Raw genomic sequence first — 26,935 nt, forward strand, 5'->3', positions numbered from 1 at the left:
AGCACGTGCTTTTATTCCCAAGGAACTACAACTCCCAAAAGGCCTTGCGGAAAAATGTTTCCTTGATTCTTTCCAAAGAGAGGAGATTTTCCTGCTCGGGCCGGCAACTGCATGACCTTTCGGGAATTGTAGTTCACTCGCCAAGGACTGCAGAGCTAATGCGCTGCCATAAACTACGCTTCCCAGAACTCATAGCGTGCTTCCTCGCCAATCGGCGGCGCGGATCTTGGAAGGAGGGTGGGGAGAAGGCGGAGCGGCCCGGCGCACGCGCGGTAGGTACGGCTGGGGAATTCATGTGGAGGTCAGAGTGGAAACAGGTGAGAGCGCAGGAGAGCGTTTGAGCTGTATTCCTGGCCGTGTGTGTAACCCTCCCCTGCCTTCCCGCGCGCACCTTGCTGCAGAGGGGTTCGTGCATAGGTCTGCTTTGCAGAGGGAGGGGCAGAGACTGAGCCGGGCATGTGCAGAGTAATGAAGGTTGTACGTGGTGGAGGAGGCGGGGGGCGGGACAGCGTGAGGAATAATCCAGAAGCTGTTAGAAGTGAGGAGCCCGGGACTGGGGAGGGAGAGTTAAGTGCCTTTGGGGCGGGAGACCCGGCTGGTCCCGAGCGGGCCGGAGCCGAGGGCGACGCTGGGGCGGGGCTTGGGCAAGGTGAGCCTGGAGCGGCCCCGGGGAGGCCCCGCCGCCGTTCTTGGCGCCGTCCCTGGCCGGGCAGCTGGGCAGTCTCCGCCCTGTTGGTCCCGCTGTGGTCCGGGTTCCAGAATGCTCCGTGCCTCCTGCTTCTGCAGCAGCAGCAGCAGATTCTCCTGCCTGGGTGATGTTGGGAGCGGTGTTGGGGCACCATGGCGACTTTGGGGGTCCTCGCGTGGCCTCGGTGTGTCTCCATTCCCTCATCCATGCAGTCATGGCCCAGGGAAATCATCAGCCTGACAGGAACATTAGCTGTTACTGTGACCATTTGTGGCCTGCACCACCAGCCACTTTACCAAAGGAGCAGACAAGGGGGCTCGCCCTGTTTGCCCAGGAGATGGGAGGGGATTCAGAACAGCGCCGGCCCCTCTGAGGCTCAGACCCCCCTGCCTGTTCCCACCGCGAAGCCCAGTGCCCCCAGGCTCCTGGCAGGTGAAATCAGGGTGGCAAGCAGTGCGTGGCCCGTGACCCCCGAGGCCCCCATGGCGTCTTTCAGCGGGGGATGTGGGGCTCACAGGAGTGGGGAAAAGGGGAGTGGGATTCAGAAGTGCTAGTCGGACCTCAGAGAGGGTTTTCTGCAGCGTGGCGGCTCACTTTGTTTTCTCTTTACCCCCTTAGGTGTGAGTGGGTCCAACAGAAAGAACCATGGCGGCCAAAGTGTTTGAGTCCATTGGCAAGTTCGGCCTGGCCTTGGCTGTGGCCGGAGGCGTAGTGAACTCTGCCTTGTATAACGGTGAGTCCCCAAGGGTGGAACTAAAAGACCAGGATCTATCTGCATAGCCTCCATGGCCTGCTTTTCTTTTTTTAAAAACATTTATTTATTTTGGACCTGGCATAGTAGCCTAGTGGCTAAAGTCCTTGCCTTGCATCCCTTGGGATCTCATATGGGGCACTGCTTTGTGTCTCAGATGCTCTATTTCCCATCCAGCTCCCTGCTTGTGGCCTGGGAAAGCAGTTGAGGATGGCCCAAAGTCTTGGGACCCTGCACCAACGTGGGAGACCAGAAGAAGCTCCTGGTTCTTGGCTGTGGATTGGGTCAGCTTTGGCCAACACGCCACTTGGAGAGTGAACCAGCAGACCAAAGGTCTTCCTGTATGTATCTTCCAATAAAAATAAATACTTTTTAAAAATATACATTTTAAAACTAATGTATTTATTTTTATTGGAAAGGCAGATTTATGGAGAGAAGGAGAGACAAAAAGATTTCCCTTTTGCTGGTTCATTTCCCAAGTGGCCAGAGCTGAACTGATCTGAGGCCTGGAGCTGCTTCCGGGTCTCCCATGCGGGTGTAAGGTCCCAAGGCTTTGGGCCATCCTCCACTACTTTCCTAGGCCATAAAAAGGAATCTGGGTGGGAAGTGGAGCAGCTGGGACACGAACAAGTGCCTGTATAGGATGCCAGGGCTTGAAGGTGGAGGCTTAGCTAGTTGAGCTAATGCACCATCCCCACATCCTGACTCTCTCGATGCTGTCTGCTGCCAGACTATGTGAGAGGCCCAGAGGGCTATGTGGCTGTGGTGCTGGGCGGACCACTGTGCTTCCAGCCCTAAGGTTTCAGACCCCTTCTTGCAGCTAATTGGCTGCCCCAGGGGCTGACTTTCACAGGAGTGAAGTTGTGTTCTCCAGTGCTGCCTCAGGCTGCCGAGAAGCCCCTGCCAGCCGAGGCAGTTCCCACGTCACCCTCTGCCTATGTGGGGGCCGCACCCCGGATGTAAGACTAGAGCTCTGAGTGACTCTGCTGAGGTTGGATGACTCCAGAGAATGTATTCCTCTTTCTAGAATGTATTCAAAAGAGAGTGAGAGCAGAGTTCCCACTGGTCACTCCCTGAATACCTGAATTCCATGGCTAGGACTAGGCCAGGCCAAACCAAGGGCAGGAACTCAAACCAGGTCTCCCCGAGGGTAATGTGGATGCAGCCACGTGCGCCATCATCTGCTCTCTCCCAGGGTCTGCAGGCCAGGGGGCTGGGGCTAGGAGCAGGAGCGGGTACCTTCCCTGGGCTCTGGTGGGAGACCTGGGAGTCTCCACTGTTGTCTTAGCCCAGAAAACACCACCCTTTCCTTGATCATCTCTAAGGAGTGTGGCGGGGGTCATGCCACCTTGTCTTCATGCTGATGTGTGGCCTTCCGCAGGTTGCTTCTCCCTCCCTAGGGCCTCAGTGTCTCATTGCTCAAGCAATGGGATGGAGCAGGTGTGTCGCCATGGCAGGGCAGCAGCAGAGTGCCAGGCCAGTGTGTGGCTCACAGAGAAGGCTCTGGTTGGTGATGTTCAGAGGAGCAGGGCCAGCTGGCACGGAAGGATGGTGTGATCCACAGCTGCACAGTTGCTGCTGTGGCTGGGTGTCCCTCTGAGGCAGCAGGTGGGCTCTGCACCTGCCCAGAGCTTTATGGAGGCTGCGCTGGGAGGAAGGAGGGACCCTTCCAAATCTCTATGCATGCCATGGTGACGGTGCTGCTCCTGGGGAGCATGGTGGGAGTGGAGCATGGCATGTGGTCATGTGAGGGCCTTGCAGGGGTTTCAGGAATTTCAGGGAGCAGTTGCTCATAAGCAGCGATGTGAGTTTAGGGTGGGATAGAGCCTGGGGAAATCAAGGCTGAGGTGTTGAGGGAGAAAGGCCCTCTGCTGACGGGAAGTTGAGGAATGTGGCGACATAGCACCAAAAGTAATCATTTCAGTGACAAGTGAGCAGCTTTCTGACCTGCCTGCCTTCCTTCCTAGTGGATGCCGGGCACAGGGCCGTGATCTTTGACCGGTTCCGTGGCGTGCAGGACATGGTGGTCGGGGAAGGGACCCACTTTCTCATCCCGTGGGTACAGAAGCCAATCATCTTCGACTGCCGCTCGCGCCCACGGAACGTGCCAGTCATCACTGGCAGCAAAGGTGGGTGAGTGCTGCCCGGGTGTGTAGGGTCAGGGAGCAAAGGTGGGCGAGCACAGCCCGGGTGTGTGGGGCGGGTGCCACAGACTTCTGCTGGTCCCTAGTAGCATCTTTGGGAGCTAGCAAAGGTAAGAGACTGGACTGGGCAGCAAAAAAAAAAAATCTGGGGAGCTTTGTGTGGTTTCTCAGAGAGACGCCTGTGTAGGCTGCATACATGGCCAGCAGGGCATACATGAACAAATAGACAAAGGTCCTGAGAACCGCAAGAGGATCTGCTTTTTTTTTTTTTTAAGTCGATTTATTTTTATGTGAAAGGCAAATTTACCGAGACCGAGATCTTCTATCTGCTTCTTCACTCTCCAAATGGCATCAGCAAGAGTTGGACTTGTCTAGCACCAGGAGCCAGGAGCTTCTTCTAAGTCCCCCCATGAGTATAGGGGCCCAAGGATCTGGCCATCCTCTGCTGCTTTCCCAGGTCATAAGCAGGAAGCTGAATGGGAAGTGGAGCAGCCAGGACTCAAAAAAAGCAGCACCATGTGGGATGCAAGCACTACAGGCGATGCTTAACTTAGCACGCCAGCGTGCCAATCCCAGGGGAACTGAAGTGTGCAGTTGCGGTCAGGCCCTGCTCCACCCCTCCACACACCTTGGCCCTACCACCCACACAGTTGTCCCACGGGCTGAGGCCATGGCTTAAGGTGCCTGAGATACTCCACTGGGCTTCCAGTCAGAGCTAGACGTGACTCTGCCATCACACTCCTCCCCCTCCGGCCGTGGAGGTGTGCAGACAGCCTGTGCTGGGGCAAATGGACCTCAGAGTGGCATGGGTCCTGCTGAAGCAGGACTTCTTGGTCTTTTTCGGAGTCCTTGGTGCAGCGGCCTAGCGGATATTAGCTTCCTGCACCTGGGCCAGGCCTTGTGCTGCGGTGTGGGGGGGAGGGGGGCGGCAGTCGATGACTAAAACAGCCTCTGGCGGCTCGGTCCAGCTCTGAAGGTGGCCATGTGAACAAGCCATTACAGTTGTGTTGGGGAAGAGCAGGGCCAAGGCCGTGTGGAGTATGGGAGCACAGAAGAGAGCAAAGTACTCCCATGGGTGCCGGGAGGGCCTCTGCCAGGAAATGACACATGCCAGGACTAGGAGGATGGGAGGCGCGTGGGGCAGAGAAAAGGGGAATGAGGGAGATGGGTTCTGCAGCCCCCGCCTGCCCAGCCTCTCCTGTCCTGGCTTGGTACACTTACTTGTCTGCTGTTGTTCTGGCAGATCCAGGGTGGTGGCGAGGGTGGAAACTGGGACTTGAAAGCCTGCTTCCCCACCACTTCCTCATCGGGACTTCTGGCTATCCTGTTCTGTAATTATTTTGTAAGGCTACGTTGTATGCTGATTTCTACAAGGTGGCAACAGGAATCACTCCAGAGATCTGGGGCTCAAATGTCCCTGTTTCCCCTCATTTCCCAGTGCTGGGTTCAGGACCCTGTCATTGATTGCGACAGGTGAGCCGAGTTGTCTAGAGGAAGGTCTGGGGCTGTTGCCGCTCCAGACCACAGCTTCCCTGCCTCCCCTCAAAGACCCCGTCCCAGAGCCCCTGGCACACAGAGAATACCCGGATGGACACTGTAGCATCCCTCAAGCTGGCAGGCAAGGAGCATGGCTGAGTTGGGCAGTGCTGTACTTCCAATATCTGTTCTCACGACATGCCTTCACTGTCCCCATTGCCACCCGCCAGGAAGTGGGCTCAAGCTGGTAAGGCTCAGCGAGGCCACGTGGTAGTCAGCTGCCATGCGATGTCGGGGGGCAATTCAGGGCTGCTATTTCTGCTGGATCACACTGGCCTCTGTGGGACCAGTTCCTTCGTCATGAGCACTGGGCTGTGAAAACACCACCCCCTAGCCTTGCTGGCCATGGCATTAAAACATGCCATGTTCAGACAAACGTTGAGTGTCACCTGTAACTTATTACTTCAGGGGACATGTGGGACATTCTCCCCCTTGAAGAAGCTCCTGACTGCAGGAGACTCAGCCGAGGACTCCGGGTGTCCCCTCCTGGTGCCTCCTGAGATCCCAGTGTCACACGCTCGCCAGGGCGCTCTCTCACCCCGGTGTCTGTCATCCCCCACCCTGGCAGATCTACAGAACGTCAACATCACGCTGCGCATCCTCTTCCGGCCCGTGGCCAGCCAGCTGCCACGCATCTTCACCAGCATCGGCGAGGACTATGATGAGCGCGTGCTGCCATCCATCACCACGGAGATCCTCAAGTCTGTGGTGGTGAGTGCTCTGAGCCTCCGCACAGCCCCCCACCACGGCACGGGGCAGCCGGTGGGGTGGGGTGGCTCGCCATGTGGCTGGCAGCTCCCAGGCCCTCTCCTGCCCTCCCACTGATCCGACCGAACTTCCTCTGCCCCACTTCTCCCCCCACCAAACCAGGCGCGCTTTGACGCAGGCGAGCTCATCACGCAGCGAGAGCTGGTCTCCAGGCAGGTGAGCGACGACCTCACGGAGCGGGCAGCCACCTTCGGCCTCATCCTGGATGACGTGTCCTTGGTGAGAGGTTGGGGGGTTCCTGAGGGAGGGAGGCAGGTGGAACTGTGCAGAGTACACAGGCATCTCTCTTCATTTCTGGGCATGCACTGTTTGGTGCTCCTTCCATTCCTAGCGGAGACTTGGAAACAGGGACTCGGGGCTGTGGGGCTGTCTGCTGCTGAGGGCATGCACATTTGTCACACCCAGTAGCCACAACATGGTCCCGAGCCACTAAGCTAAGCACTCCAATTAAGAGTAGCATCTTGTGAAATCTAGTGGGCATGGGAAAAACCTGCCTGCTGTGGAGACTCAGGCCCTGCTGGAGGGAGGGTGGGGTCCCCCTAACTCAGACCTCCCAAGCTGGCCTGACTCTAGTGAAAGGTGATAGGGTGCCAGTGAATGGTCCTGTTCCCCAGGGCCTGCTGTGTGAGTGGAGAGGGGAGGCATGAGCATTTCAGGGCCTGGGGTCGTGTTTCTGAGCTCTGTGGCAGAGTTCAGTTAGGGTGATGTGTCGGGGGTCAGAGTTAGGGGGCATTGTTTCCTGTTCTGTTCTGCGGGTGGCTAGGGAAAGGCCGCACCTGCACACCGGCGTAAACAGACCTTACTGACTGAAAGGTCTATGGGCTCCCCCTGCTGGCCGTATGCCAGGCTACAGCCCCATTGGCTCCCACTGTAAGGCACCCCCACCATCCCATTCACCCCACCTCTCCCCAGGTTATGCCTGGTGAACCCAAGCACCTAGGCAGTCATCAGCCACCTAGTTAAGACCCAATATCGGGCTTGGTGTTTTGCTGGACTCTGACTATACGCTCTGTCCAGGGTATGTGTGGACTGACCACAGGAAACGCCGGCTAGAGGTGGGAGAGCACCCTGTGAGCTGCCAGGGAGTTGGCCCTTTAGCAAGGTGCTGTGTTTCTTAATTGTGTCTGGCTTGTCACCTCTCAGGGTCATTTTCTCTGACCCACGTGGTGAACAGGAGTGCAGGATTGCAAGTCAGGACTCTGAATGTCAGAGGAGGGGCCGGGGCAAGTTGGAGACAGCTTCTGTTTTTCTCTTAACAGCAAAGATTGAGGACGGAGGAGGTAGAGCAGGAAATGAAACAAATAATTTGATTGCTAAACCCTACAGTGTGGGGCTGGAGTTGAATGATGTGGCTGGTGGCTCGTGTCTACATGTCACAAGCCCTGGGCCCTGTCCCCATTTGGGGCACTGTCTCTAGAGACCTCCTGTTTCATGGGACTACAAAAGGGCAGAGTGTCAGCCCTCCCCCCGTTCCACACACATGTACCAGTGACTGTCCCTGCCTTGTGTCTTAAACCATTCACCAGAGCCCTCGCTGCCTGGGAGGCCTGGGGTTTGAGCCCCACCTTCTCCTGTCCTGTTCTTGTAGCCAGGTGTGAGCTGGAGAACGCATAAGCAGCTCCTGATGCCTGGGAACCAGCTGCATCCCCCGCTCTCAGGGGCTCGGCTTTCCCTCTGGCCTCCCTTGGGCCTCTGAACAGGGCATCAAAGGAGCACTAGTCAGTGGAGGGGGGGGGTCCCAGAATCTTCGGGGGGGGGTCAGTGGAGTGGAGCTATCTGGGTGTCCTTGGGCACAAAGGTCCAGGTGCCATTTTCCTCCCTGAGGTCTGCACCCTAGGGTGACAGAGGATGTGCCCAGGTTTCTGAGGTGTAAACTCCACCTGGGCTGGAACGTGTCCTGGCCTCAGGCGAGCCTCCAGCTGTTAGAGCCATCCCCGGCCCCTTCCTGCCAGCGGCCTCCGGGCCTCCCGGCAGCAGCCCTGTCGAAGCAATTACACCGCCTGCTCTTCTGCTCACGCTCCCTTTAGACGCATCTGACCTTCGGGAAGGAGTTCACAGAAGCTGTGGAAGCCAAGCAGGTGGCTCAGCAGGAGGCCGAGCGGGCCAGATTCGTGGTGGAGAAGGTGAGTGTTCAACCAGATGGCAGCAGCCCCTCCTCCTGGCCTCCCGTGCTCGGCCTCCTGGTCGCTGGGTGGCCTGGAATATCATCTCCCCTTCCAGGACCATCGGAAGGGGATTGAAGGGACCCCAGGGCCTGCAATTGGTTCCAGAGGCTTTGGGGCGAGTCAGGGACAGGTGAAGTGAGAGTACCTAAATCACAGAAGGATTTTGGGTTTTTTTTTTTCTCCTTTGCTTCCCAGAGATCAAAAAACATTCTTCTAAATAAAAAAATCTTTCCCTGGGAGTATTTTCGGCTTCACTTGAGAAGTCGTTTGTAACCGTGGCTGCATAGTGAAAGCTGATGGCAGACGTGAGATCAAACGCCACGACGGATGTGCTGTCAGCGCTGGGTTCTCTGGAGCACTAAATCCGTCCAGATGTCTGGGAGTAGAACAGGACCCCAGGTGTCTGCAGCACAGCCCGGCCTGCCCAGCCTCGGTGAAGGGGCAGTCGCTCCTCCCTACCCCCTGCATCCCTGGTCCCTGACCCCTGCTGTGGTCCTTGGGATCAAGGGGTAACAGAACGATGAGCTTCTCCAGGAGGTGAGGTGCTAGGGAGGGCAGGCACCTGCTCTGATGGTGCTGGTAGCCGGTCCCAAGTCCAGTCCCATGCTCGGGGGTGTCTGGCACCCCCGAGAACCTGTGTGAATCCCACTGCTTCAGGCTTGTGTGCCAATTGCAGCCAGGCTGGTTGGTGGATCTTCCCCTCACATCCTGAAGGTTGCGCTTTGCAGATAGAGGTCATTCTGCAGATGCTGGTAGAGTGAGTCGAGGACCTCATTCGTGGGTGCCTGGTCGGGCTGCCAGGGGAGTCAGAGCCACCTGCCACTCTGCCCAGTGCCACTGCCTTAGGGGGAAGTTGTTTTGACTTGGGGCCTGAGGATGGATGGGGTCTGCCACCCTTTTCCTCCCTGGGTCCTCCTGGCTCCAAAGGACTGGTTGGATTAGACTGGTGGTGGTGCCAATGAGGCCTTTGGAAAAGACCAGGCAGTGTGCTACCAGCCGTAGCAACGGGCAGAGGAGTGGGTGGGTGCCTGGTGCGTTAGCCTGGGTGGGAGCCGGGGGTGGGAACAGCTTCTTGGCCTTGCTGCAGGAGCTGGTGTAGTCTGACCCGGGTACCCTGAGGACCCGCCTCAGCTTCCCTCCACCTCCACCCCCAGGCCGAGCAACAGAAGAAGGCGGCCATCATTTCTGCCGAAGGTGACTCCAAGGCGGCCGAGCTGATCGCCAACTCACTGGCCTCAGCGGGCGACGGCCTGATTGAGCTGCGCAAGCTGGAGGCGGCGGAGGACATCGCATACCAGCTCTCGCGCTCCCGGAACATCACCTACCTGCCGGCCGGCCAGTCTGTGCTCCTGCAGCTGCCCCAGTGAGATCCATTTCCCTTGGGCCACTCTGAACACTCAGCACCTGCCTTCTGCCACACCCCAGAAATCACTGTGACATTTCATGATTGGCTTAAAGTGGAGGAAATAAAGCAGAATCAGATCTCAAATCACTTCATCCAGTGAAGCTCTTGCTTGTTCTCCCATTTGCTGACCTAGTACCCGCCTCCCCACCAAGAACCGCCAAGTGCCTACACACACTGGCTCCAGGTTCCACTCGGGCACCTGTGGGAGCGCCAGCTGGGCACTGTCCATTGGCAGGAGAAAGGCAGGACAGTGTGCATGATGGCCTGAGGAAGGACATGTCTGCGTGGGTATGTGTGGCCGCAGCCCTGCCGTTCTCTGTGGGTGGGAGGGATAGCGGTGCGCGGAGTGGAGAAGGGAAAGGGAGTTTGTCCAGCAGTTCCCACGCAGGCGCAGCTGGAGAGGTGCGGGCGGGGAGGGGGTGGAGAGGAAGTGATCTGTCTCTTGCCATAAGACTGATCCCCTTCAACTGTGGCCCACAGAAGCAGGTGTTTCAAACAGCATGGGGACCAGGGGACTCCCCTACGGAGGTGGGTGGGCCTGGTAGTGTGTGTTCCCTCGGGGCCCAGAAACCACCGGAGTGGACTTGGAGAGTGGAGCAGAGGCCTGGAGCAAGATGAGAGGCCTGTCAAAGACTTCCTCTTCGGTCCGCCTAGAACGTCCAGTGGGAAAGTCCAGCTTGAAGGATTGCATCCTGCTGGCTCTGCGTGTGCCTGCCAAGTACATGGGTGTGCTACCTCCCAGCTTCTCACTCAGAGCTCAGCTTGCACTGTGAAGGAAACACGTGTGGAAGCCGCTCTCAGCAGCTACCTAGGCTGTCCCACTCCAGCCTTGTTCAGTATGCATGGACATGAAAGCAGAACGGGGTGTCCTGGCCATTGGAGCAGGGTCTCTAGCACGGCGAGGTGCCGACACACCTAGCCAGGCGTGAGCCAGGCCAGGGTGGTAGAGGCCGTAGTCTTCCCTGTGTGCCTGCTAGCAGTGGACCCCATGCCCCAAGGGGAGCGGGTGGTGCAAACACATGTGTCACAAAGCCTTGTCTGCTAACTTGATTTTCCTCCATGTAAGGTAGCCTGGTGCCCTGGCTGGGCTTGTATTGGCCTGCTTTGCTTTGACAGACTTGGGAATTGGAGATGACTTGGCATTTAACAAGTGCATGCAATTTGGATTCTGGGGAGGGCAAGAAGATACTGTTGGGAAAGCCGCAGTGTGTGTCCCCCGCATGTCCTCAGAAGCAAAAATAATTTTTATTTGAAAGAGATACAAGGAAAGAGTGTTTTGTTTTAAAGATTCACTTACTGAAAAGGCAGATCAGATATCACAGAGAGAAGGAAAGCCAGATTTTCCACCTGCTGGTTCACTCCCTAAGTGGCCACATTGATAGAAGCTGAGCCAGTCCAAAGCTAGGAGCCAGGAACTTCTTCCAGGTATCCCATACGGGTGCAGGGTCCCAAGACTTTGGGCCGTCCTCAACTGCTTTCCCAGACCACAAGCAGGGAGCTGGATGGGAAGTGGAGCTGCTGGGATTAGAACTGGTGCCCATATGGGATTCTGGTGCATTCAGGGCGAGGACATTAGCCACTAGGCCACGCAGCTGGACCCGAGAGAGATCTTCTATCTGCTCATTTACCCCCAAAATGGCTGAACTGGCTAGAGCTGGAAAGTTTGGAATTTGACAACCAGAACTTATGGGTCTCCCATGCAGGTGCAGGGACCCAAGGACTTAGACTGTCTTTCACTACTTTCCCAGACAAGTGAAGCAGCTGGGACACAAACTGGTGCCCATGGGATGCAGATGCTGCAAACAGAGGATTAGCATACTATGCTACCACACCAGCCCCAAACTCTGCCCTTTGAAATCCCGCACTCGCTACCTCTCCACAGAGGGATATTTAGAAGGCTGTTAGGGGCTCCTGGAGTTGTACTCTGCCCTCTCTTCCCCAGAGGGTGGGGCCAGCGGTCAGCTGTGAAATCAGGGGACCCAACACTCAGCCAGTGTGCAGTTGGGGCTCCAGTTCTCCCTAGCCCTAATTCCACGTTCCCTGCAAGGCCTCAGGACAGGGGTTGGTCCCTTCACTCTTTGCTGCACACAGCAGGGGTGCGCACCCTGCCCTGCCCTGCCCTGCCCTGCCCTGCCCTGCCCTGCCCTGCCCTGCACCTCCTGGAGCATCCCCCGTCCCAGGCTTCAGGTGGCGCTTTGAGCTGTGTTGGAAGGCTGCTGATGGGGAGTGCCAGGGCTCACAAGCACCTTGAATAGTGAAGCAGGACAAGGGGGAGCCCCAAGTTCCTAGCCAACCGCCATGCTGCAGCCGCCTCTCTCCCTGCTCTTCATTGCTTTGGGCAGGAGCTCCTCTCTTCTCCCAGCTCAGCCTCCTGTACCGGGCGGGAGTCTGGGTCTCTTCTCCCAGGTGTCTGGCAGGGAGCCCAGAGCTGCTTTAGGCAGCTGCTGCTTTCTTTAGCCCCCAGGTTGGTCCAGGCCTTCTGCTGGCTGTGCTGTCACCCTCCCTGTCACAGGTGTACATTTCAGAATAGCCATTTGATGTCAGCCCTCATTGTTTGAAGAGTGATGGATCTAAGATTCTCATAATTAAAATGTTCCTGGGGCCGGCGCAATGACTCAACAGGCTTATCTTCCACTTTCAAGTACCAGCATCCCATAGAGACACTGGTTCATGTCCCAGCTCCTCCACTTCTGATTCAGCTACCTGCCGATGGACTGGGAAAGCAGCAGAGGATGTCCCAGGTCCTTGGGCACCTGTGCCTCTGTGGGAGATTCAGAGGAAGCTCCTGGCTCCAGATCAGCTCAGCTAGTGTAGTGTGTGTGTGTGTGTCTAACCTGGACAGTTTCTTGATGGCTACTACAGAGATACTATGGCCCAAGCCTAGTTTCAGGCAGTCATCTCCTTTCTGGAACATTCCAGGGCTGCTAATGACTCCTTAACCCCAGAGGTCCACCCCATGGGCTCTAGGTTTCTGCAAACGCTCTGCCTAGGATTATCAGCAGCCTGCAATATTCTGAGCTTCCTCTCAAACATGGGCCCTGGCCTGGCCAGGGAAGGAATAGAACAGGGAGCATCTTGCTTCCTCTGCCCTGGTCTGCCTGAATGGTTCCCTTGTCCAGTCTGAAGCAGCACACGCTGAGAACACAATGGACCCTGACCCAGGAGAGGCAAGGAAGCTCCTCCTAGGGCGTCTGCAGGTTGGACGCCAGACTGCTGGGGAGGGGGAGCACTGTGGTTGTTTCCAGGTGGGGCTTCTGTGAAAAACAGAGGAATATGGGAGAGCAGTCACCCCTCCCTCGGGCCATTCCCACCACCAGCTGAGGGACTCCCTTGCACCTTTGCTGTTAGCCAGTAGCTGTGGGCAGAGCTGCTAGCCTGATGGACAAGGGCCAGGGCTCTGCCTTCCCCGCCCCAGCAGATCTCATCTCCTTCTAACTGAAGACCCTCAGTGGACACTCTTCACTTGCTTCATAAATGGTTATGTTTCAGCCTGGCCTTCTCAGTGGGTGTACCTGGCTTGCCCAGTACCCTGAGGGTTGTGTGTGGCAAAGCCATAAGTGCCAGAGGATTCAAGGTCTCCCCCACCCCTCCACAGGGTACTGCTCCCACTCTACCTCTCTCCATTCCCACAGGAATCTGGTGTAAATCCTCCCCCTGCACTCACACACTGGAGGTTGCCCTCTTCAGTCCTGCCATGAGCACACTTTAAAAACATTCATTTCAGGCCTGGCATGATGACTCAATGGCTTAATCCTCACCTTGCAAGAGCTGGGATCTCATATGGTCACCAGTTTGTGTCTCAGCTGCTCCACTTCCCATCCAGCTCACTGCTTGCGGCCAGGGAAAGCAGTACAGCAGGACAAGACGACCCAACCCTGTACCGGTGTGGTAGACCGGGAAAAGGTTCCAGGTTTTAGATGAGGCCAGCTCCAACCATTGCAGCCATTTCGGGAGTAAACCAGTAAGTGAAAGCTCTCTCTCTTTCTCTTTTTTTCTCTGTTTTCTCTCCTCAATTTGGATCAGTTCAGCTCTGGCCATTGCAACCACTTGGGTGAGCCAGCAGGCAGAAGATCTGTTTCTCCTTCTCTCTGTAAATATGGCTTTCTAATAAAATTAAATAAATCTTTTAAAAAGCCAGTAAAGGATGGCCCAAAGCCTTGGGACCCTGCACCTTTATGGGAGACCTGGAAGAAGCTCCTGGATTTGGATTCCGACTCTTAGGAAACCTTTTCTTTTCACACCTTGAGGCTACGAGCACCCTCGTTGTAGTCGTGGCGCTTGACCAGTGCTCACAGCCAGCGCAGACAAGCTTGTCAGTCCTCTACCAGGGTCCTGCCTGGAGGATCCAACCTGGGCTCAAACTTCTGCTGCCCGCAGCTGCAGCACTTTGCAATGTCCCTTTCCGCTCCTTCCCAGAGTTCTCTTTGGTCTGTTTCTGGCCAGGAGCTCGGCGAGGCTGTGGCCTATTTTGTCCACCAGATGGCAGCAGCCTGACAGTTACTGCAGGTGCTGCGGTGTGACAGGAAGACAAGATGCTGAGAAAAACACAACAGGGAAGGCTAAGAGGGCAAATAAACAGGTTGGGGTGATTCTCTGCAAACAACTTCCTGTAACGCAGTCTCCTGGGCATCCGGAGCTGTGACTACACCAACTGTTCTGCCCCAGCCACCTGCCAGAGGTGTGTGTGCCTATCTCTCTGCCAGGCAGGAGACAGACACTCAGCTCTGCTCTAACTCTTCCTAACCCAGGGAGGCTCCAAAGGCCAGCTTGAGGAGCTTACTTGTGAAGTAAGATTACAGACAACAAAATTGATTCTGTTCCTTCTGCTTTTCCAAAGCACTTGCAAGGAGAGGCAAAAGTCAGTCTCATGGGACGGTAAGGCCTGGGGAAGGCAGGGTTTGTCTCTTGGGGATGCTCTTGTGAACCGAGAAGGGCAGCCTGTGTCTCCAGGTATCTCAGCACTGCAGCCTGATAACTTGTACACTTATGCCACGAGCTTTTTTTTTTTTTTAAAGATTTATTTATTTTTATTGGAAAGTCAGATATACAAAGAGGAGAAGAGACAGAGAGAAGATCTTCTGTCTGATGATTCACTCCCCAAGTGACCACAACTGCCAGGGCTGAGCCAGTCCAAAACCAGGAGCCAGGAGCCTCTTTTGGGTCTCCCATGCAGGTACAGGGTCCCAAAGCTTTGGGCCATCCTCGACTTCTTTCCCAGGCCACAAGCAGGGAACTGGATGGGAAGTGGGGCAGCCAGGATTAGAACCGGTGCCCATATGGGATCCTGGCGCATTCAGGGCAAGGACTTTAGCCATTGTGCTGGGCCCATAGCAAGCATTATTGAGCACCTATTGTGTGCCTGGGGGCAATCCTAGAGTACACGCTCTGGGCCGCTAGAAGCAGGTCCATTTTTTGTAGAGTCTTGGCCTGGAGACAGGTGATTAAATCACATGTATTTGAAGTACATTATATTCTTCTGGTTGGTTGTTGTTATTTTTTCCCCTCCTCTTCTCTGCACATTTTTGTTCCTTGTTGTTTGGCTCAGACCAAAAGCTAAGTGATGAGGCCATGAAATGAGGAAAATATAGAGACGGGGATTGGCAGGAAGGAAGCCGGAATGGACGCGAGCGTTTGCCAGCAGAAATCCACACCACGGTTACATGCTCAGCTGCACGGTGACTTACGTGGACGGATCTTTTCATTTAAAAAAAAAAAAAAGATTAATTTATTTTTATGGAGAGATATGGAGGGAGAAAGCTACCTTCCATCCAGTAGTTCACTCCTCAAATGGCTGCATTGGCCAGAGTTGAGCCCATCTGTTTTTTGGGTTTTTAAAATTTATTTATTTTTATTGGAAAGGAAGAGTTCCAGAGAGAAAAAGAGACAGAGAGAAAGATCTTCCATCTGCTGGCTCACTCCTCAAGGCAGCTGCAACAGCTGAAGCTGAGCCGATCCAAAGCCAGGAGCCAGGGATCAGGAACCAGCAGCTTCCTCCAGGTCTCCCACACGGGTGCAGGGTCCCAAGGCTTTGGGCCGTCCTCGACTGCTTTCTCAGGCTACAAACAGGGAGCTGGAGGCGAAGTGGGGCTGCCGGGCCACAAACTGGTATGGCATTTTAACACAATATGAAATGTGGGTGTCCCGAGCAGGAACACTACCACTATAGTGTATGCCCACCCCTGGATGAATTCATTTTCAACGATGCAGAGAAATGTGGGGAATAAAACAGAGTGAGCTCCACTGTAGAAATAGCAAGATTTCCAAGTCTGTGTGCATCACGAGGTAATGCATAATGTACAGAAAAATGAATGATGACACTGCTCCCACAGTTCCCCTCCCCCAATCCCTACTGGCTATTAGGTTGTTTCAGTCTCCTTGCAGAAAAAGCCAGGCATTGAGCAGCAGGTGCTCTGCTCTAAGCCCACAGGCACACATCCTGTGCCGCTGGCATTGTTTGCACGGAAGGGGACCATGCTGTCCCCTGCTCCTCTGCGCTTGCTGCTTCATTACCAAAATGTGGTGGACACCTCGCTCCCATAGCACCTTCAGATAGATCCACGAGAGGCTTTTTGATGACTACGCTGTTTTTGCTTGTTTGAGGGTATGACGGTCTTGTCATCTGTTCCCTGCTACTGTTGCAAACAAAACTGTCACATACACTGCCTGCTTCTTCAGAGGGCTCCACCACCTCTGCAGCTGATTTCCCACTGTCCACAGGGTTGTGTCCAGCAAACAACACTTGGGAGGGGGAGGTGGCAGTGCGTGGGCAGCTGGCACAGCTACAACTAGGTTGCCCCCCTAGTGCTTCCCAGCTGGTGGCCGGAGGAATTGCTGGGGCTGAAAACTGAGTTCCCTGGGCTCTTGGCTCCAGCCAGGCTTCCCCCGCTAGGCTGGTGCAGGCGGCTGCATCGTGCTGCTCTGAGATTCACAAACAAACAGGAAGCCAGTCCACTTCCTCCTCGCTGCGGCTGGTCCTATCGGCCATGTCAACTGGAGGAGAGGAAGGAGCAGGCCAGGCCTGGCTGCAGAAGCAGCTTCCTGGTTGAGGTGCTAGAGGAATTCTGGTCCCGTCGCCAGAAGGGGGCTCTCCATCTGCGTGTGTGAATTTGGCTTGGCAGCAGGGACACCCTTGGGAAGACTGTTCTGAGTACCTCTAGAGAGGCAGGGGAGGGGCGGCGGTCTGACTCCTTTTGGTTTTTGGCTCAAATTCTTCAGAGTGACAAGCAATTGTCCAAGTATCTATGGTGTGGAAAGGGTGTTGCCAGCAGGGATGGATTTTCTTCTGCTTTCTCTCCGCCCAGGAACCATTGCCTAGGGATCCCCATTTCCCTGGGGTGCCCAGTCAGTATTGCCATTTGGTCAATTTCAAAAGGGTGGAGGATCAGCTCAAAGGTGAGGGCCTTTCCTCTCCGGGGACTGTGATGGTGGCTGAGCAAGAGGGAGTGTGAACAGTTTACTGGGGTGTGAAGGCCAGGTGTGGCTGGGTGTGGTCAGAGATGAGAGGGGCAGACAAGTAAGCCGTCGGCATCTCCCATGTGCTGCCAGGCCACATGGAACATGGGGTTTGTGACCAAGTGGGCATCACAGCCATCACCCAGAGGGCATCAGTTTGAAAGGAATTAGATTGGAACACAGAAAGCAAGTTTTGTGGTGTGACTCAGGGGCTTGGATTAGAGTACTAGGCGCCTCAGGCCATTGCTCTATCAGTTACTTTAGAGAATGAGTCATTGTTGGTTGCTAAAAAAAAAAAAAAAAAAAAAAACCTGTTATCTACCTATTTAGCTGCTCCTGTTTTCCTTTATGAGAAAGCTTGGGTGCAGAAACCAAGCTACAAAACCACACCAGCTCCAAAACCTAAACACCTAGTTATCTACTCTTTGTAGATGTTTGGGGTGCAAATAAGACACAAAGTAATCTGAGATACGCCCCTACATGGGGAGGAGAGAGTTGAGGGGAGCACGCTGGAAGCTGCTGGCGGACCAGGCAGGCCAGGAGCAGGTGGAAGCAGAGATCTCCAGCGATGTGTAAGAGGAGGGCGGAGAGGGTACAGTGTGGAGTGCTCAGAGATCTAAAGATGGAAAGTGGGGAGGAGACCAGCTCTGAAAGCCCCCGCCTCTCCACACACAGAGCACCTGCATGGAGAGAGGAGTCTGGTGGCAGGCAGGAGTGGGGGTTGGGCAAGTTCAAGGTGCTCCCCACCCATCTTTTCTGGCCTCACCCTAGGCTCCCTGTGGGCCCCATGCCAGACTCCAAAGCTCCCTCCCAGGCCCTGTATAGGTATTCATGCAAAAGACACCAATAACTGACATCGCATTTCAGCAGAAAGCAAGAGAGCTTCGTCCCAGGTGCTGGCACTTAGAGAATGGAGCAGCTTTCTCTGTCTTCCGTGGGGGGCGGGGAATGGGCTTGCACTGGCCTGGGACAAGAAGAGATGGTCCAAGCCAGAGAGAACATGGTGTGCAAGGTAGCAGCTCCAGAGGAGAAGCATGCGATTGGGAATGCAGATGTGGCTTGGAATGAACATGTACAGCATATGTAAGCTTTCCTCTTGGAACTATCTGGAATTCTTCTTCCCTCCCCACCCCCAACCCATTCAATCAATCCATGACTGGCTGAATCCACAGCAAGGGGATACAGGGGGCTGGGTGCATTTGAAAGATTTCTTGGGCAGAAAGGTGAAGGGGAAGTATTGAGGGAAGAGAACAAGAGGCCAGGAAGCCAGCAAAGCCAGTGATGGGAGCAAGAGATAAGGCGGAGCGGGCTCTTAGAACGTGGACTTGCTAAAATGGATTGGGAAGGAAGGGGCGGGGGAGTTCTGTGATTTCTGGCCTGACAGATGGGCATCTATTGGGACACTTACTGGAGGCAGAGAGTGAAGGCAGAAGTGGTTTTGGGGAGAAGGTTGCAGAAGGGTGATCTGGAGGAACTGGGATGGCCAGGAGGATGTTGGAACAGGTGCCCCTGACTGGGTGAGCCAGCAGGATGAGGTAGGCCAGTAGAAGGCTCCTTCCACACTGAGGCAAGCAAGCTCTGTTTCTGTAATTATGTATTTGTTTATGATGTATTTGTTTATTGAATGAGCAGAGGAATAGAAAACTCCCATCTACCAGTTCATGTCCCAGGTGCCCACCACAGCCCTTGGCTGGGAGCTAAACCTACTTCTGTGAACTCAATGCAGGCCTTGCAAGTAAGTGGCTGGAATGGAACCATTTGAACCTTCACTGCTGCGCCTCCAACCCCTCCCCCCGCAGCACCACCACAGAATCGAGAATAGCAGGAAGCTAGTCAGAAACTGGAACTGGGTTTCTAACCTGGGGACTCTTATAGAGAACACAGGTAACCTAATCAAGGTCTTAACCACTACACCAACTATCAGTCCATCCTATTATTTGATAAATGAAGGTGCTTCAAAAATTCATTGAAAGTGGAGTTACAAGATAAGTTTATTTTACTGCAAAATGATTTGAAATCCATGCATACGGGTATCCTTCAAAATGTTCACAGACTATGGCTATGATGAGGTAAGTTACACATGGACTTTGGAATCCCTCCCACGGGTGGACACTGAGTGGCAAGCACTGAGCGGCCCATGGAGTCACCCAGGGAGCTTGGGGTTGCATGGGGGCATGCACTAAAGGGGCTGACAGGACCCCCCCACTTGCGAGCAATCACTATGTGCATTACCTGATTAAATGACATCATTATGGAGTATGTTTTTCAGCTGGAGGTCAATTTACCATTGCAAAATGGAAAATTGCAAATTTTGGCCAAGCATTTGACTTAGTAGGTGGGATGCTGCCTAATTCAGTCACAGCTCCTCGCACTTTTGGTTCAGCTTCCTGCTTGATGCGCACTCATGAAGGTAACAGATGGCCACTCAAGCACTTGACTTCCCTCCTGTCACCCATGTGGGAGACCCAGATTGAGTTTCAGGGTCCTGAGTTCCATTTGGCTCAACCCTGGCTGTTGTAGGCAACTGTATTTTACCGTTCAAGTCAAATGAAAATAGTCAATTGCTTTTTAAAACTACAGGCTCAAGATCGTTTCAATGCCATGAGGGCTAACACATGGGAAAAGGGCATGGTTGGCCCTTCCCCGTGCACAGGCTATTTGTTAGCCTCATTATTCGATGACAACAGTGGTCCCCTACTCAGGTCCAGCCTGATGATGACCAAGACCTTTTGGTTCCAAAATTTGTACTTATAGAGGCAACTATTTGAAATGTGTGAACTTCTACATCCATCCTTGGGTTTTCTTTTTCAGATTTATTTTACGTTTATTTGAAAAGCAGAGCAACACAGAGAGAAGACAAAGATCTTTTATTCACTGGTTCACTCCTCAAATGGCCACAATGGCTGCGCCTGAGCCAGACCAAAGCCCAGAGGCTGGAATTCCATCTAGACATGGGACCAAGTACTCGGGCCATGCATCTGCTGCCTCCCAGATGCATGAGCAGGGAGCTGCATGGAAAACAGAGCAGCCAGGACCAGAACCAGCGCTCCAATAGGGGATGCTGCTGTCGAAAGTGGTATCCAAACAGTGGCTCCCCACATCTACCCTTATTAAAAACAAACCTGACCCCAGATACATACTGTGTCTTGAGACATTAATGATGGGAGAGAGTGTGCACAATATAGAAGTCACTGAGTCCATCTGAAGGACACAGTTTCTTGCCGATGGGAGGGAACCCCTGTGTGTGCAGGTGCTCAGCTCACACAGGTCCCAGGGGACTGAGCTGGTTCCCTATGTTATCTGCTCACCACATCTGAAATCCTGTGCATGGCGTTCACCTCCCAGAACAAAGGCTGCCTGTTTCCCAGAGTGTGGCTGCAATGGCTCACTTGCCTTTCATCGCCTTACTCCTTTGCTTCCTCCTGGAGATGAGAGAAAGATTAGCTGAGCTCCCTGGAGAAAAAGCATTAAGTAAATACCAGGCGTTGCCAAAGTCATGGTTAGTGTGTGGACACACTGACAGGCAGGAATGCTTTGTGTGTGTGTGTGTGTGTGTGTGTCGCCAGCAGTTCTCACAGGGGTCCAGCCAGGGGGCCTCTGCGCCCCTCCAACCACTCATCTCTTAGCACCACATGGCTCTCAGGGTCTCTCTGGTATAGAAAATTCTTGTTGCGGGGGAAGGGAGAGCACAGAGGCTGCTGGAGCTTGGAAGAAGTGGAAATCTTCCCAACTTCCTTCTACTAGACAGAGGCTGGGATGGAGCCGGTCGGTGCCTGGCTGGGGAAGGCATCCCATGTGGCAGCAAAGCCAGGGAGCTTTGTCTGCTCTGAGACTTGGGTGCCCACATCCCACCCACAAAGGGAGCAGGGGTGGAGACAAGAGGCTTTCTTGGCCTTTGCTTTCTGTCTTCCCAGCCAAGAACACACACCCTTGAGATTGGATATTGAGATTATTATTCTAACGATGGGCATTAAGCTTAGTGATTAAGATGCCAGGAAAGATACCTATATCCTCTATTGGAGTTTCTGGGTTTGAAAAGCTCCTGACTCCAGCTTCCTGAAGACCAAGCGTGGGAAGCAGAGGTGATGGCTCAAGTAGCTGGGTGTCTACTACCCATGCGGAAGACCTAGCTGGACAAAGTCCAGCTAATGACTTTGGCCTGAGCCAGTTACCTGCCATTGTGGGCATTTGTGGGAGTGAAGCAGCCGATGGGAGTAAAGATTCTCTTTTTCTTCTCTTCTTCCCTCCCTCTAAAATAATTTTTTTAAAAGATTTTTAAAATTTCTTATTGGAAAGTCAAATTTACAGAAAAAAGGAGAGACAGAAAGATCTTCTCTCCTTTGGTTCACTCCCCAGGTGGCTGCAATGACGGGTGCTGATCCAAAGCCAAGGAGCCAGAATCTTCTTCTGGGTTTCCTGTGTGGGTGCAGGGTCCCAGCACTTTGTGCCATCCTCGACTGCTTTCCCAAGCCACAAGCAGGGAGCTGGATGGGAAGTGGGGTTGTTGGGATTAGAACTGGAGCCCATATGGGATCCCGGTGCGTTCAAAGCGAGGACTTTAGCTGCTAGGCCACCCTGCTGGGCCCACCTATTTTGCTTCTAATCCAGCTCCCTGCTTGTGGCCTGGGAAAGCAGTGGATGATGTCCCAAGGCCTTGGGCCCCTGCACCCCTGTGGGACACCTGGAAGAAGCCTGTGGCACCTGACTTTGGACTGGCTCAGCTCCAGTCATTGAGGCCTTTTAGGAAGTGAACTGTGGATGGAAGAACTCTCTGTAAATCTAAATGGATGTCTCCTCTCTGTAAATCTAGCTTTCAAATAAAAGTAAATATTTTTTTAAAAGCTCAAATTTTAACTTTCCAGAGTTCATTTGACCAAGGGAGTTAGCAAGTGGGCTGATTGCTCTGCATGATTGCTGGACAACCCTTCTTGACCAAGCCTACTCCCAGGAGACATCCCAAGCATCAAGGACACCAGTGATGAAGACAACATCAGAACACAGAAGATCCAGGGGGGTGAGTTCAGATTTGCACATACCCACAGTCCCAGCAAGGTCCGGGGGATTTCAGAAGATTCAAGAATAAAGAACCAGGATCCTCAAGCAGCATGAGTGATGGATGAGGGTCTAGCCAGCAGGAGATGGAGGGAAGCATATGTCAAAGAGGGAGGAGCAAAAGCCCCCAGGGGAAATATGTGGCATCTGGGTGAGCAATGGGGGTAGCTGCTAATGACCGGCAGGGCCAATAGGGAACGGAGTTGGAAAGGTGTGTTAGGACATGCTAGACTCTGTAATCCATTTGGAAATCAGTGGAAAGCCTCCCAAAGTTTTGCCAATCCAAGGAAGTTAGAAACAAAAACATGCCACGGGTCCCAAAGGGAGTGTTTGAAACATGAATGCCCATTTGTATCAACATCTGCAAAGCTCCTAGTCTTTGTACGAAGAAGCAGCTCCAATCAGGTGAGAGGAAGGCGCTAGGGGCCAGAGGCAGGCAGACGACAATGCTTCCAAGCGGCTGGCGTGGGTCTGGGTGAGCTGAACCTTCCCATGGAAGCTGGGTGGTGGTGTGGACAAGCCAAGCTGGCAGCTGGAAGTGCGGTTCTTGGGAACCCAGATGGGTTGGGCTGGGAATGGCAGAGCAGAGAATGGCTGCAATAAAACGAAGGGAGAGGACCTCTTGCAGTGTCCCGGGTGTGAGGCATACAGGGCGTGGGACCTCACATTCCTGGATGGTTAAGACGCCACAGCTGATGATTATCATTATTAGTCCTGCTCCAGCTCCTCCGAGCTTTCATCCTGCAGGACCCTGCCTGGTCCGGCCGGCGTCACCCACTAGTAAGGGGTGGGGTAGGACAGACGGCTCCTGATTCCAAAGAAAACGCGCCATGACTGGTAGTTTCTCTTGTGGGACCAGGTGCTGACATTTTTCCAGAGAAACTGAGGCACATAGGCAGGAAACAATTTGTCCAAGGTCCTGCAGCAGAATCCTCACTCCCACCCCAATTCATCATTCCCTCCCCCTTCCCCGAGGCCTTGCTCTCCCTCCACTGGTTGGGCTCATCTTGGAGGCTTGGAAAGAAGCCAGGGAAGGTGTGGACTTGAGAAGAGAGAACTGGTTTGGGGCCAGAACAGCAGAGCTGGTACCCTGTGTGCCAGGTGCTGCGGGCATCATGAGGTCAGGCTGCTGGTTTCGCGTCTCTCTGGAAGGTTCTGCCATATGCCCCTAAGGGAGGGCAATGCTGCGGATGTGAGAAATGCCCAATGCTTTCTCTCAGTGGCTAGTCTCAGCATCTCCAACTGGGATCTCATAAAGATGGGCCAGGCCTGGGGGCAGCAGGCCAGACGACAGCTCAGAGACAGAGAAAGGCATATGTGTGTGTATGTGTGTGTGTGTGTGTGCACATTTGCTAACAGCCAGCTTCCAGTGATGACATGCCCCTGCCTGCTGAGTTGAGTGGTGAAAGGGAGAAAGACTAGCATGGAGGGAGGGTGGATGGCAATCTGATGACAGGGTGAGGAGTGGAGTGGAATCCTACAAGACACAAGGACACAGTCTGACAGTGTGAGCCCAAAAGGCAGGAAAGGGAGTGGTCCTATAGGCTCTGGGCTGAAACCTCAGCCCCATTCCACCAGCCCCACAGTGGAAGCAGCAGTCCTTGGCAGCACCCGTGGGCCTAGAAGGGAATAGAGAAACACAGAGGGTGTGCCTAGGAAGTCGGGAGGGAGAAAACATCAAATAGGCCATCAGTGGCTGCCCCAACTCTCACACTATCTGTGTCTCCCAGGGATCCTGGGTGCAAGGTTGAGTGCTCAAAGCTCTGTCCTCGGGAAAAAGACAAAAATTCCCCTCCAGCGTTACTCCTAGTCTCCCCAGTATGTACCCCTAGAATCCTGGGCTGCCTCCCAAGGCATCTGCCTCTCTCCGTGGCCTCTGCCATCAGATTGTCTATGGCACACACAGGAGGAATGCTCATTGCAGTTCTCACCAGCTTCCCAACACCCCACCCCACCCTATCTGCACTGTAGTCACCCTCAGCCACAGGGTCACCATGCCATTGCAATGAGGCCCCTCGGAGATGCACTGGCTCTCTGTAGTCCCACCAGCTTCGGATCAGACACAAGTTGCAACGGGTGAAGCCTCCACCTGCTTGTCTTCTACTGACGGCCTGAAGCACCTGCAGTGGCTCCTTGTGGCTTACCAGATGACAACCTGAGCTACCTTCCCAGGGCCCTCACACCCACTTCTCATCCCTAGGGCTACTCAACAGTATCCTTCTCATTCCCAGGACACTGTCTTCTCCTGAACTAGAGCAAGCATCATTTCTATGCTCAGTTGGTTTATTCAACAAACATTTGCAGAACAGACCATCCCAGGAAGAATGACAGGCCCAGGAGGAGCTCATGCAATAAAGAGGGCCAGACACAAAGGAAAGCACAAAAATGTAGCAAGGGACCAGAAGGGATTAGTACAGGATCCAGGAGTGAGTGCCAACTGCTCCTACTGAGTAGGATGGAATGAAGCACATTCCTACAGAAATGTCCTCATTGCCAGGCCCACCCACCCCCAGGTCTGTTCTCCCTCTCCCTCAGGATGTTTGCTCTCCCTTTCAAATCTGGTGTCATCTGGGAGAGATGCAGGAAGCAAGGACGGGCTGGCATTGCAGTGCGTGGCTAAGCATATAGCCATCTCCTATATCATCTCCTATATAAAAGTGATAACTCCTCTTCCATTCCAGCCCCCTCCATGCTAATGTGCCCAAGGAAAGCAGCACAAAATGGTCCAAGCAGTCTGGATCCTGGCAGTGATTTCTACTAGACCTGGATATTACAGGCATTTGAGTGAGTCAATTAGCAGATAGAAGACCTCCCTGTCTCTGTCACTCTATCTTTTGAATAAATAAAATAAATCTGGGGTAGGGGATGTGGAAGACAGAATGCAGAGTTTAAGAAATCCATGTAAAGGACTGGTACTTGACTCAATAGGTTCATCCTCCACCTTCAAGTGCCAGTATCCAGTATTCAAGTGCCAGGCTCTGGTTCATGTCCTGGTTGCCTCACTTTCCATCCAGCTCCCTGTATATGGTCTGAGAAAGTAGCAGAGGATGGCCTAAAGCTTCGGGACCCTGCCCCTGCTTGGGGGACCCAGAAGAAGCCTCTGGTTCCTGGCTTCAGATCAGCTCAGCTCCAGGTGCTACAACCCACTGGAGAGTGAACCAGTGGACAGAAGATCTTTCTCTCTGTCTCTCCTTCTCTCTGTAACATCTACCTTTTGAATCAAAATAAACAGTTTTTAAAAAGTGAGTCCTCTGGACAACAAAGATTGTGAAGGACAGAAAAAGATAACAGTTCCCAGCTCCTTTTCTCTGCCCCATGACAGGAAACAAGTGCCAGCCACCTGCCAAGACAGCAACCATCCTGTGTGTTGGAGACCCCCTTCATGTGTGCTGGCTGCACTGATCACCACAGGCCACACTCCTTTGCTTTGGAAACATGCTGGTGAACAGCAGCTCTCAGCCCTCACTGGGTTGCTTGCTGCTGAGTCCAGCTTTAACCCCTGCTGTGATCAGAAAGTTCTGGCAACTGTGTAACCAAGATGAGGCACTGCCAGTTCTAGCCTCTGCATCCCCTGCCTTCCTCTGCAAACAGAGAAATCAGGCTAAGGAACTCAAGACTCTCACCGTCCCAAATGCCAGCATTTCCCCTGCATGTGTCTTAAAAGAGTCTGGGCTTTGGGGAGAGAGGAGGCTGAGGACAGGGGCTCCTGATGTTCTCCTGAGCCAACTCTTCTCCTGATCTGGTGCTTCTATCCCCAAGGCTTATTGGCCTGGGGGTGACATTCCTGTTTGCCCAGCTGAGATGGAGCTCAAGAATGCTGGGGTTGGGAACAGGGGGGCGTTGCGCGCATAAGCCTTCCTTTTGAGATGGGCTGGGGAGGGGGGTGAAAGCGGTTTGAGTTCAGTGGTGAGAAATAAAATTTCAGATGTTGCTGTCCTAAGCCTGTGAGAGTTTCCCAATAGATGGGCAAATTCCTACATGGGAAAGACTTCCTTCTTTACTTTCCAACATCCTTCTCCCTCTCTCCTTCATTCTAGAATCTGCAACAGTGAGCTCCTACAGAGGAGTGCCTGGATTCTAACAACAGCTTGTAGCCTGGACATCACTCCTCCCTCTCTCTTCCAGCCTGCCACCCTTCCAGCTGAAGCCCAGCATCTTTCACACCACCTGCTTCCATCTCATCATCAAGCTTTGTCTGTTCTCTGAATCCCTGTTGAACTCCACTGCACTGTGAGGCTTCATTCAAGGACCCAACGCGTCCCATCCTGCAGCTCTGTAATGTGCAGGTTGAGAATGTCCTGAGGGCAGTTTCCACACCTTACAGATGGTGAAGTCCCTTGGAGCACAAAGCCCAGGGCTGGGTGCTGAAGCAGCCTTTACCGAGAGTTTGCTTTGCTTTTTGCTTCTCATTAAACATCAGAGGAATCTTGCTGGAGAAAATCTTTGTAAATGTAATAAATGGGCATGAACCTTTATAAGGGTGGAGTAACCATCAGATACAACATCAGAGAAATTTCCTCCTGGACAGAAACCCTGGATCAGGATGCGTCCATGGGAGAGCCCTTGGGCAATCTGGAGGCTTGTCAGAGTTTCCTAATTCTTAGGGAGTTTCCTATTCCTTACTCAGTGTCATGGGAGTCAATTATGTGAATGTAAGAGGCTGTGAGAAGACCTCTGCCCACCATGACCAACACCCAACATCAGCATGGCCCTGAGATAGAAACTGGAATCTACAGAAGATGGGATGTCAGCTGCCAGGGAGCCGAAGGGCTGGCAGCTCCTGTCTTCATGAAGCGTCTCCCTAGGGTCCATTTTCCATTGAGACACATTGTACACGCCAGGTGCAGAGGAAATGTCAGAGTTCTGATACATGCCATTTCCTTTCCTTTTCTTTTTTAAGCCAGATTTTTTTTTTTAAGATTTATTTATTTATTTGAAAAGTATGGGCCGGTACACTGGCCTAGCGGCCAAAAT

General features: G+C 53.7%; 1 protein-coding gene and 1 long non-coding RNA gene across 7 annotated transcripts; both read left to right on the top strand.

Moving 5' to 3' along the window:
• Window positions 1–261: 261 nt before the first annotated feature.
• PHB (prohibitin) lies at window positions 262–9,541 on the top strand. 2 transcript variants are annotated; one of them, XM_041001179.1, is made up of 7 exons: window positions 262–317; window positions 1,307–1,421; window positions 3,407–3,568; window positions 5,688–5,830; window positions 5,990–6,106; window positions 7,915–8,010; window positions 9,207–9,541. In XM_041001179.1, the coding sequence occupies exons 2-7, from the start codon at window positions 1,334–1,336 to the stop codon at window positions 9,417–9,419; spliced, it is 819 nt and encodes a 272-aa protein (XP_040857113.1). In that variant the 5' UTR covers window positions 262–317; window positions 1,307–1,333; the 3' UTR covers window positions 9,420–9,541. The 2 variants fall into 2 exon arrangements, with proteins under 2 accessions (XP_040857113.1, XP_040857114.1); XM_041001180.1 differs by lacking the exon at window positions 262–317 and adding an exon at window positions 340–358.
• A 7,912-nt stretch (window positions 9,542–17,453) lies between these two features.
• Window positions 17,454–26,613, top strand: LOC121169861. 5 transcript variants are annotated; one of them, XR_005885921.1, is made up of 4 exons: window positions 17,824–17,992; window positions 18,542–18,644; window positions 21,772–21,923; window positions 25,999–26,613. It is a non-coding gene; the product is annotated as an uncharacterized LOC121169861 (long non-coding RNA). The 5 variants fall into 5 exon arrangements; XR_005885922.1 differs by lacking the exons at window positions 17,824–17,992; window positions 18,542–18,644 and adding an exon at window positions 17,454–17,481; XR_005885923.1 differs by lacking the exons at window positions 17,824–17,992; window positions 18,542–18,644 and adding an exon at window positions 17,513–17,802.
• The last annotated feature ends 322 nt before the right edge of the window (window positions 26,614–26,935 follow it).

The sequence above is a fragment of the Ochotona curzoniae genome, unplaced genomic scaffold, assembly GCF_017591425.1.
Source record: "Ochotona curzoniae isolate NIBS_2020 unplaced genomic scaffold, NIBS_Ocur_1.0 scaffold_2453, whole genome shotgun sequence".
Taxonomy (NCBI): domain Eukaryota; kingdom Metazoa; phylum Chordata; class Mammalia; order Lagomorpha; family Ochotonidae; genus Ochotona; species Ochotona curzoniae.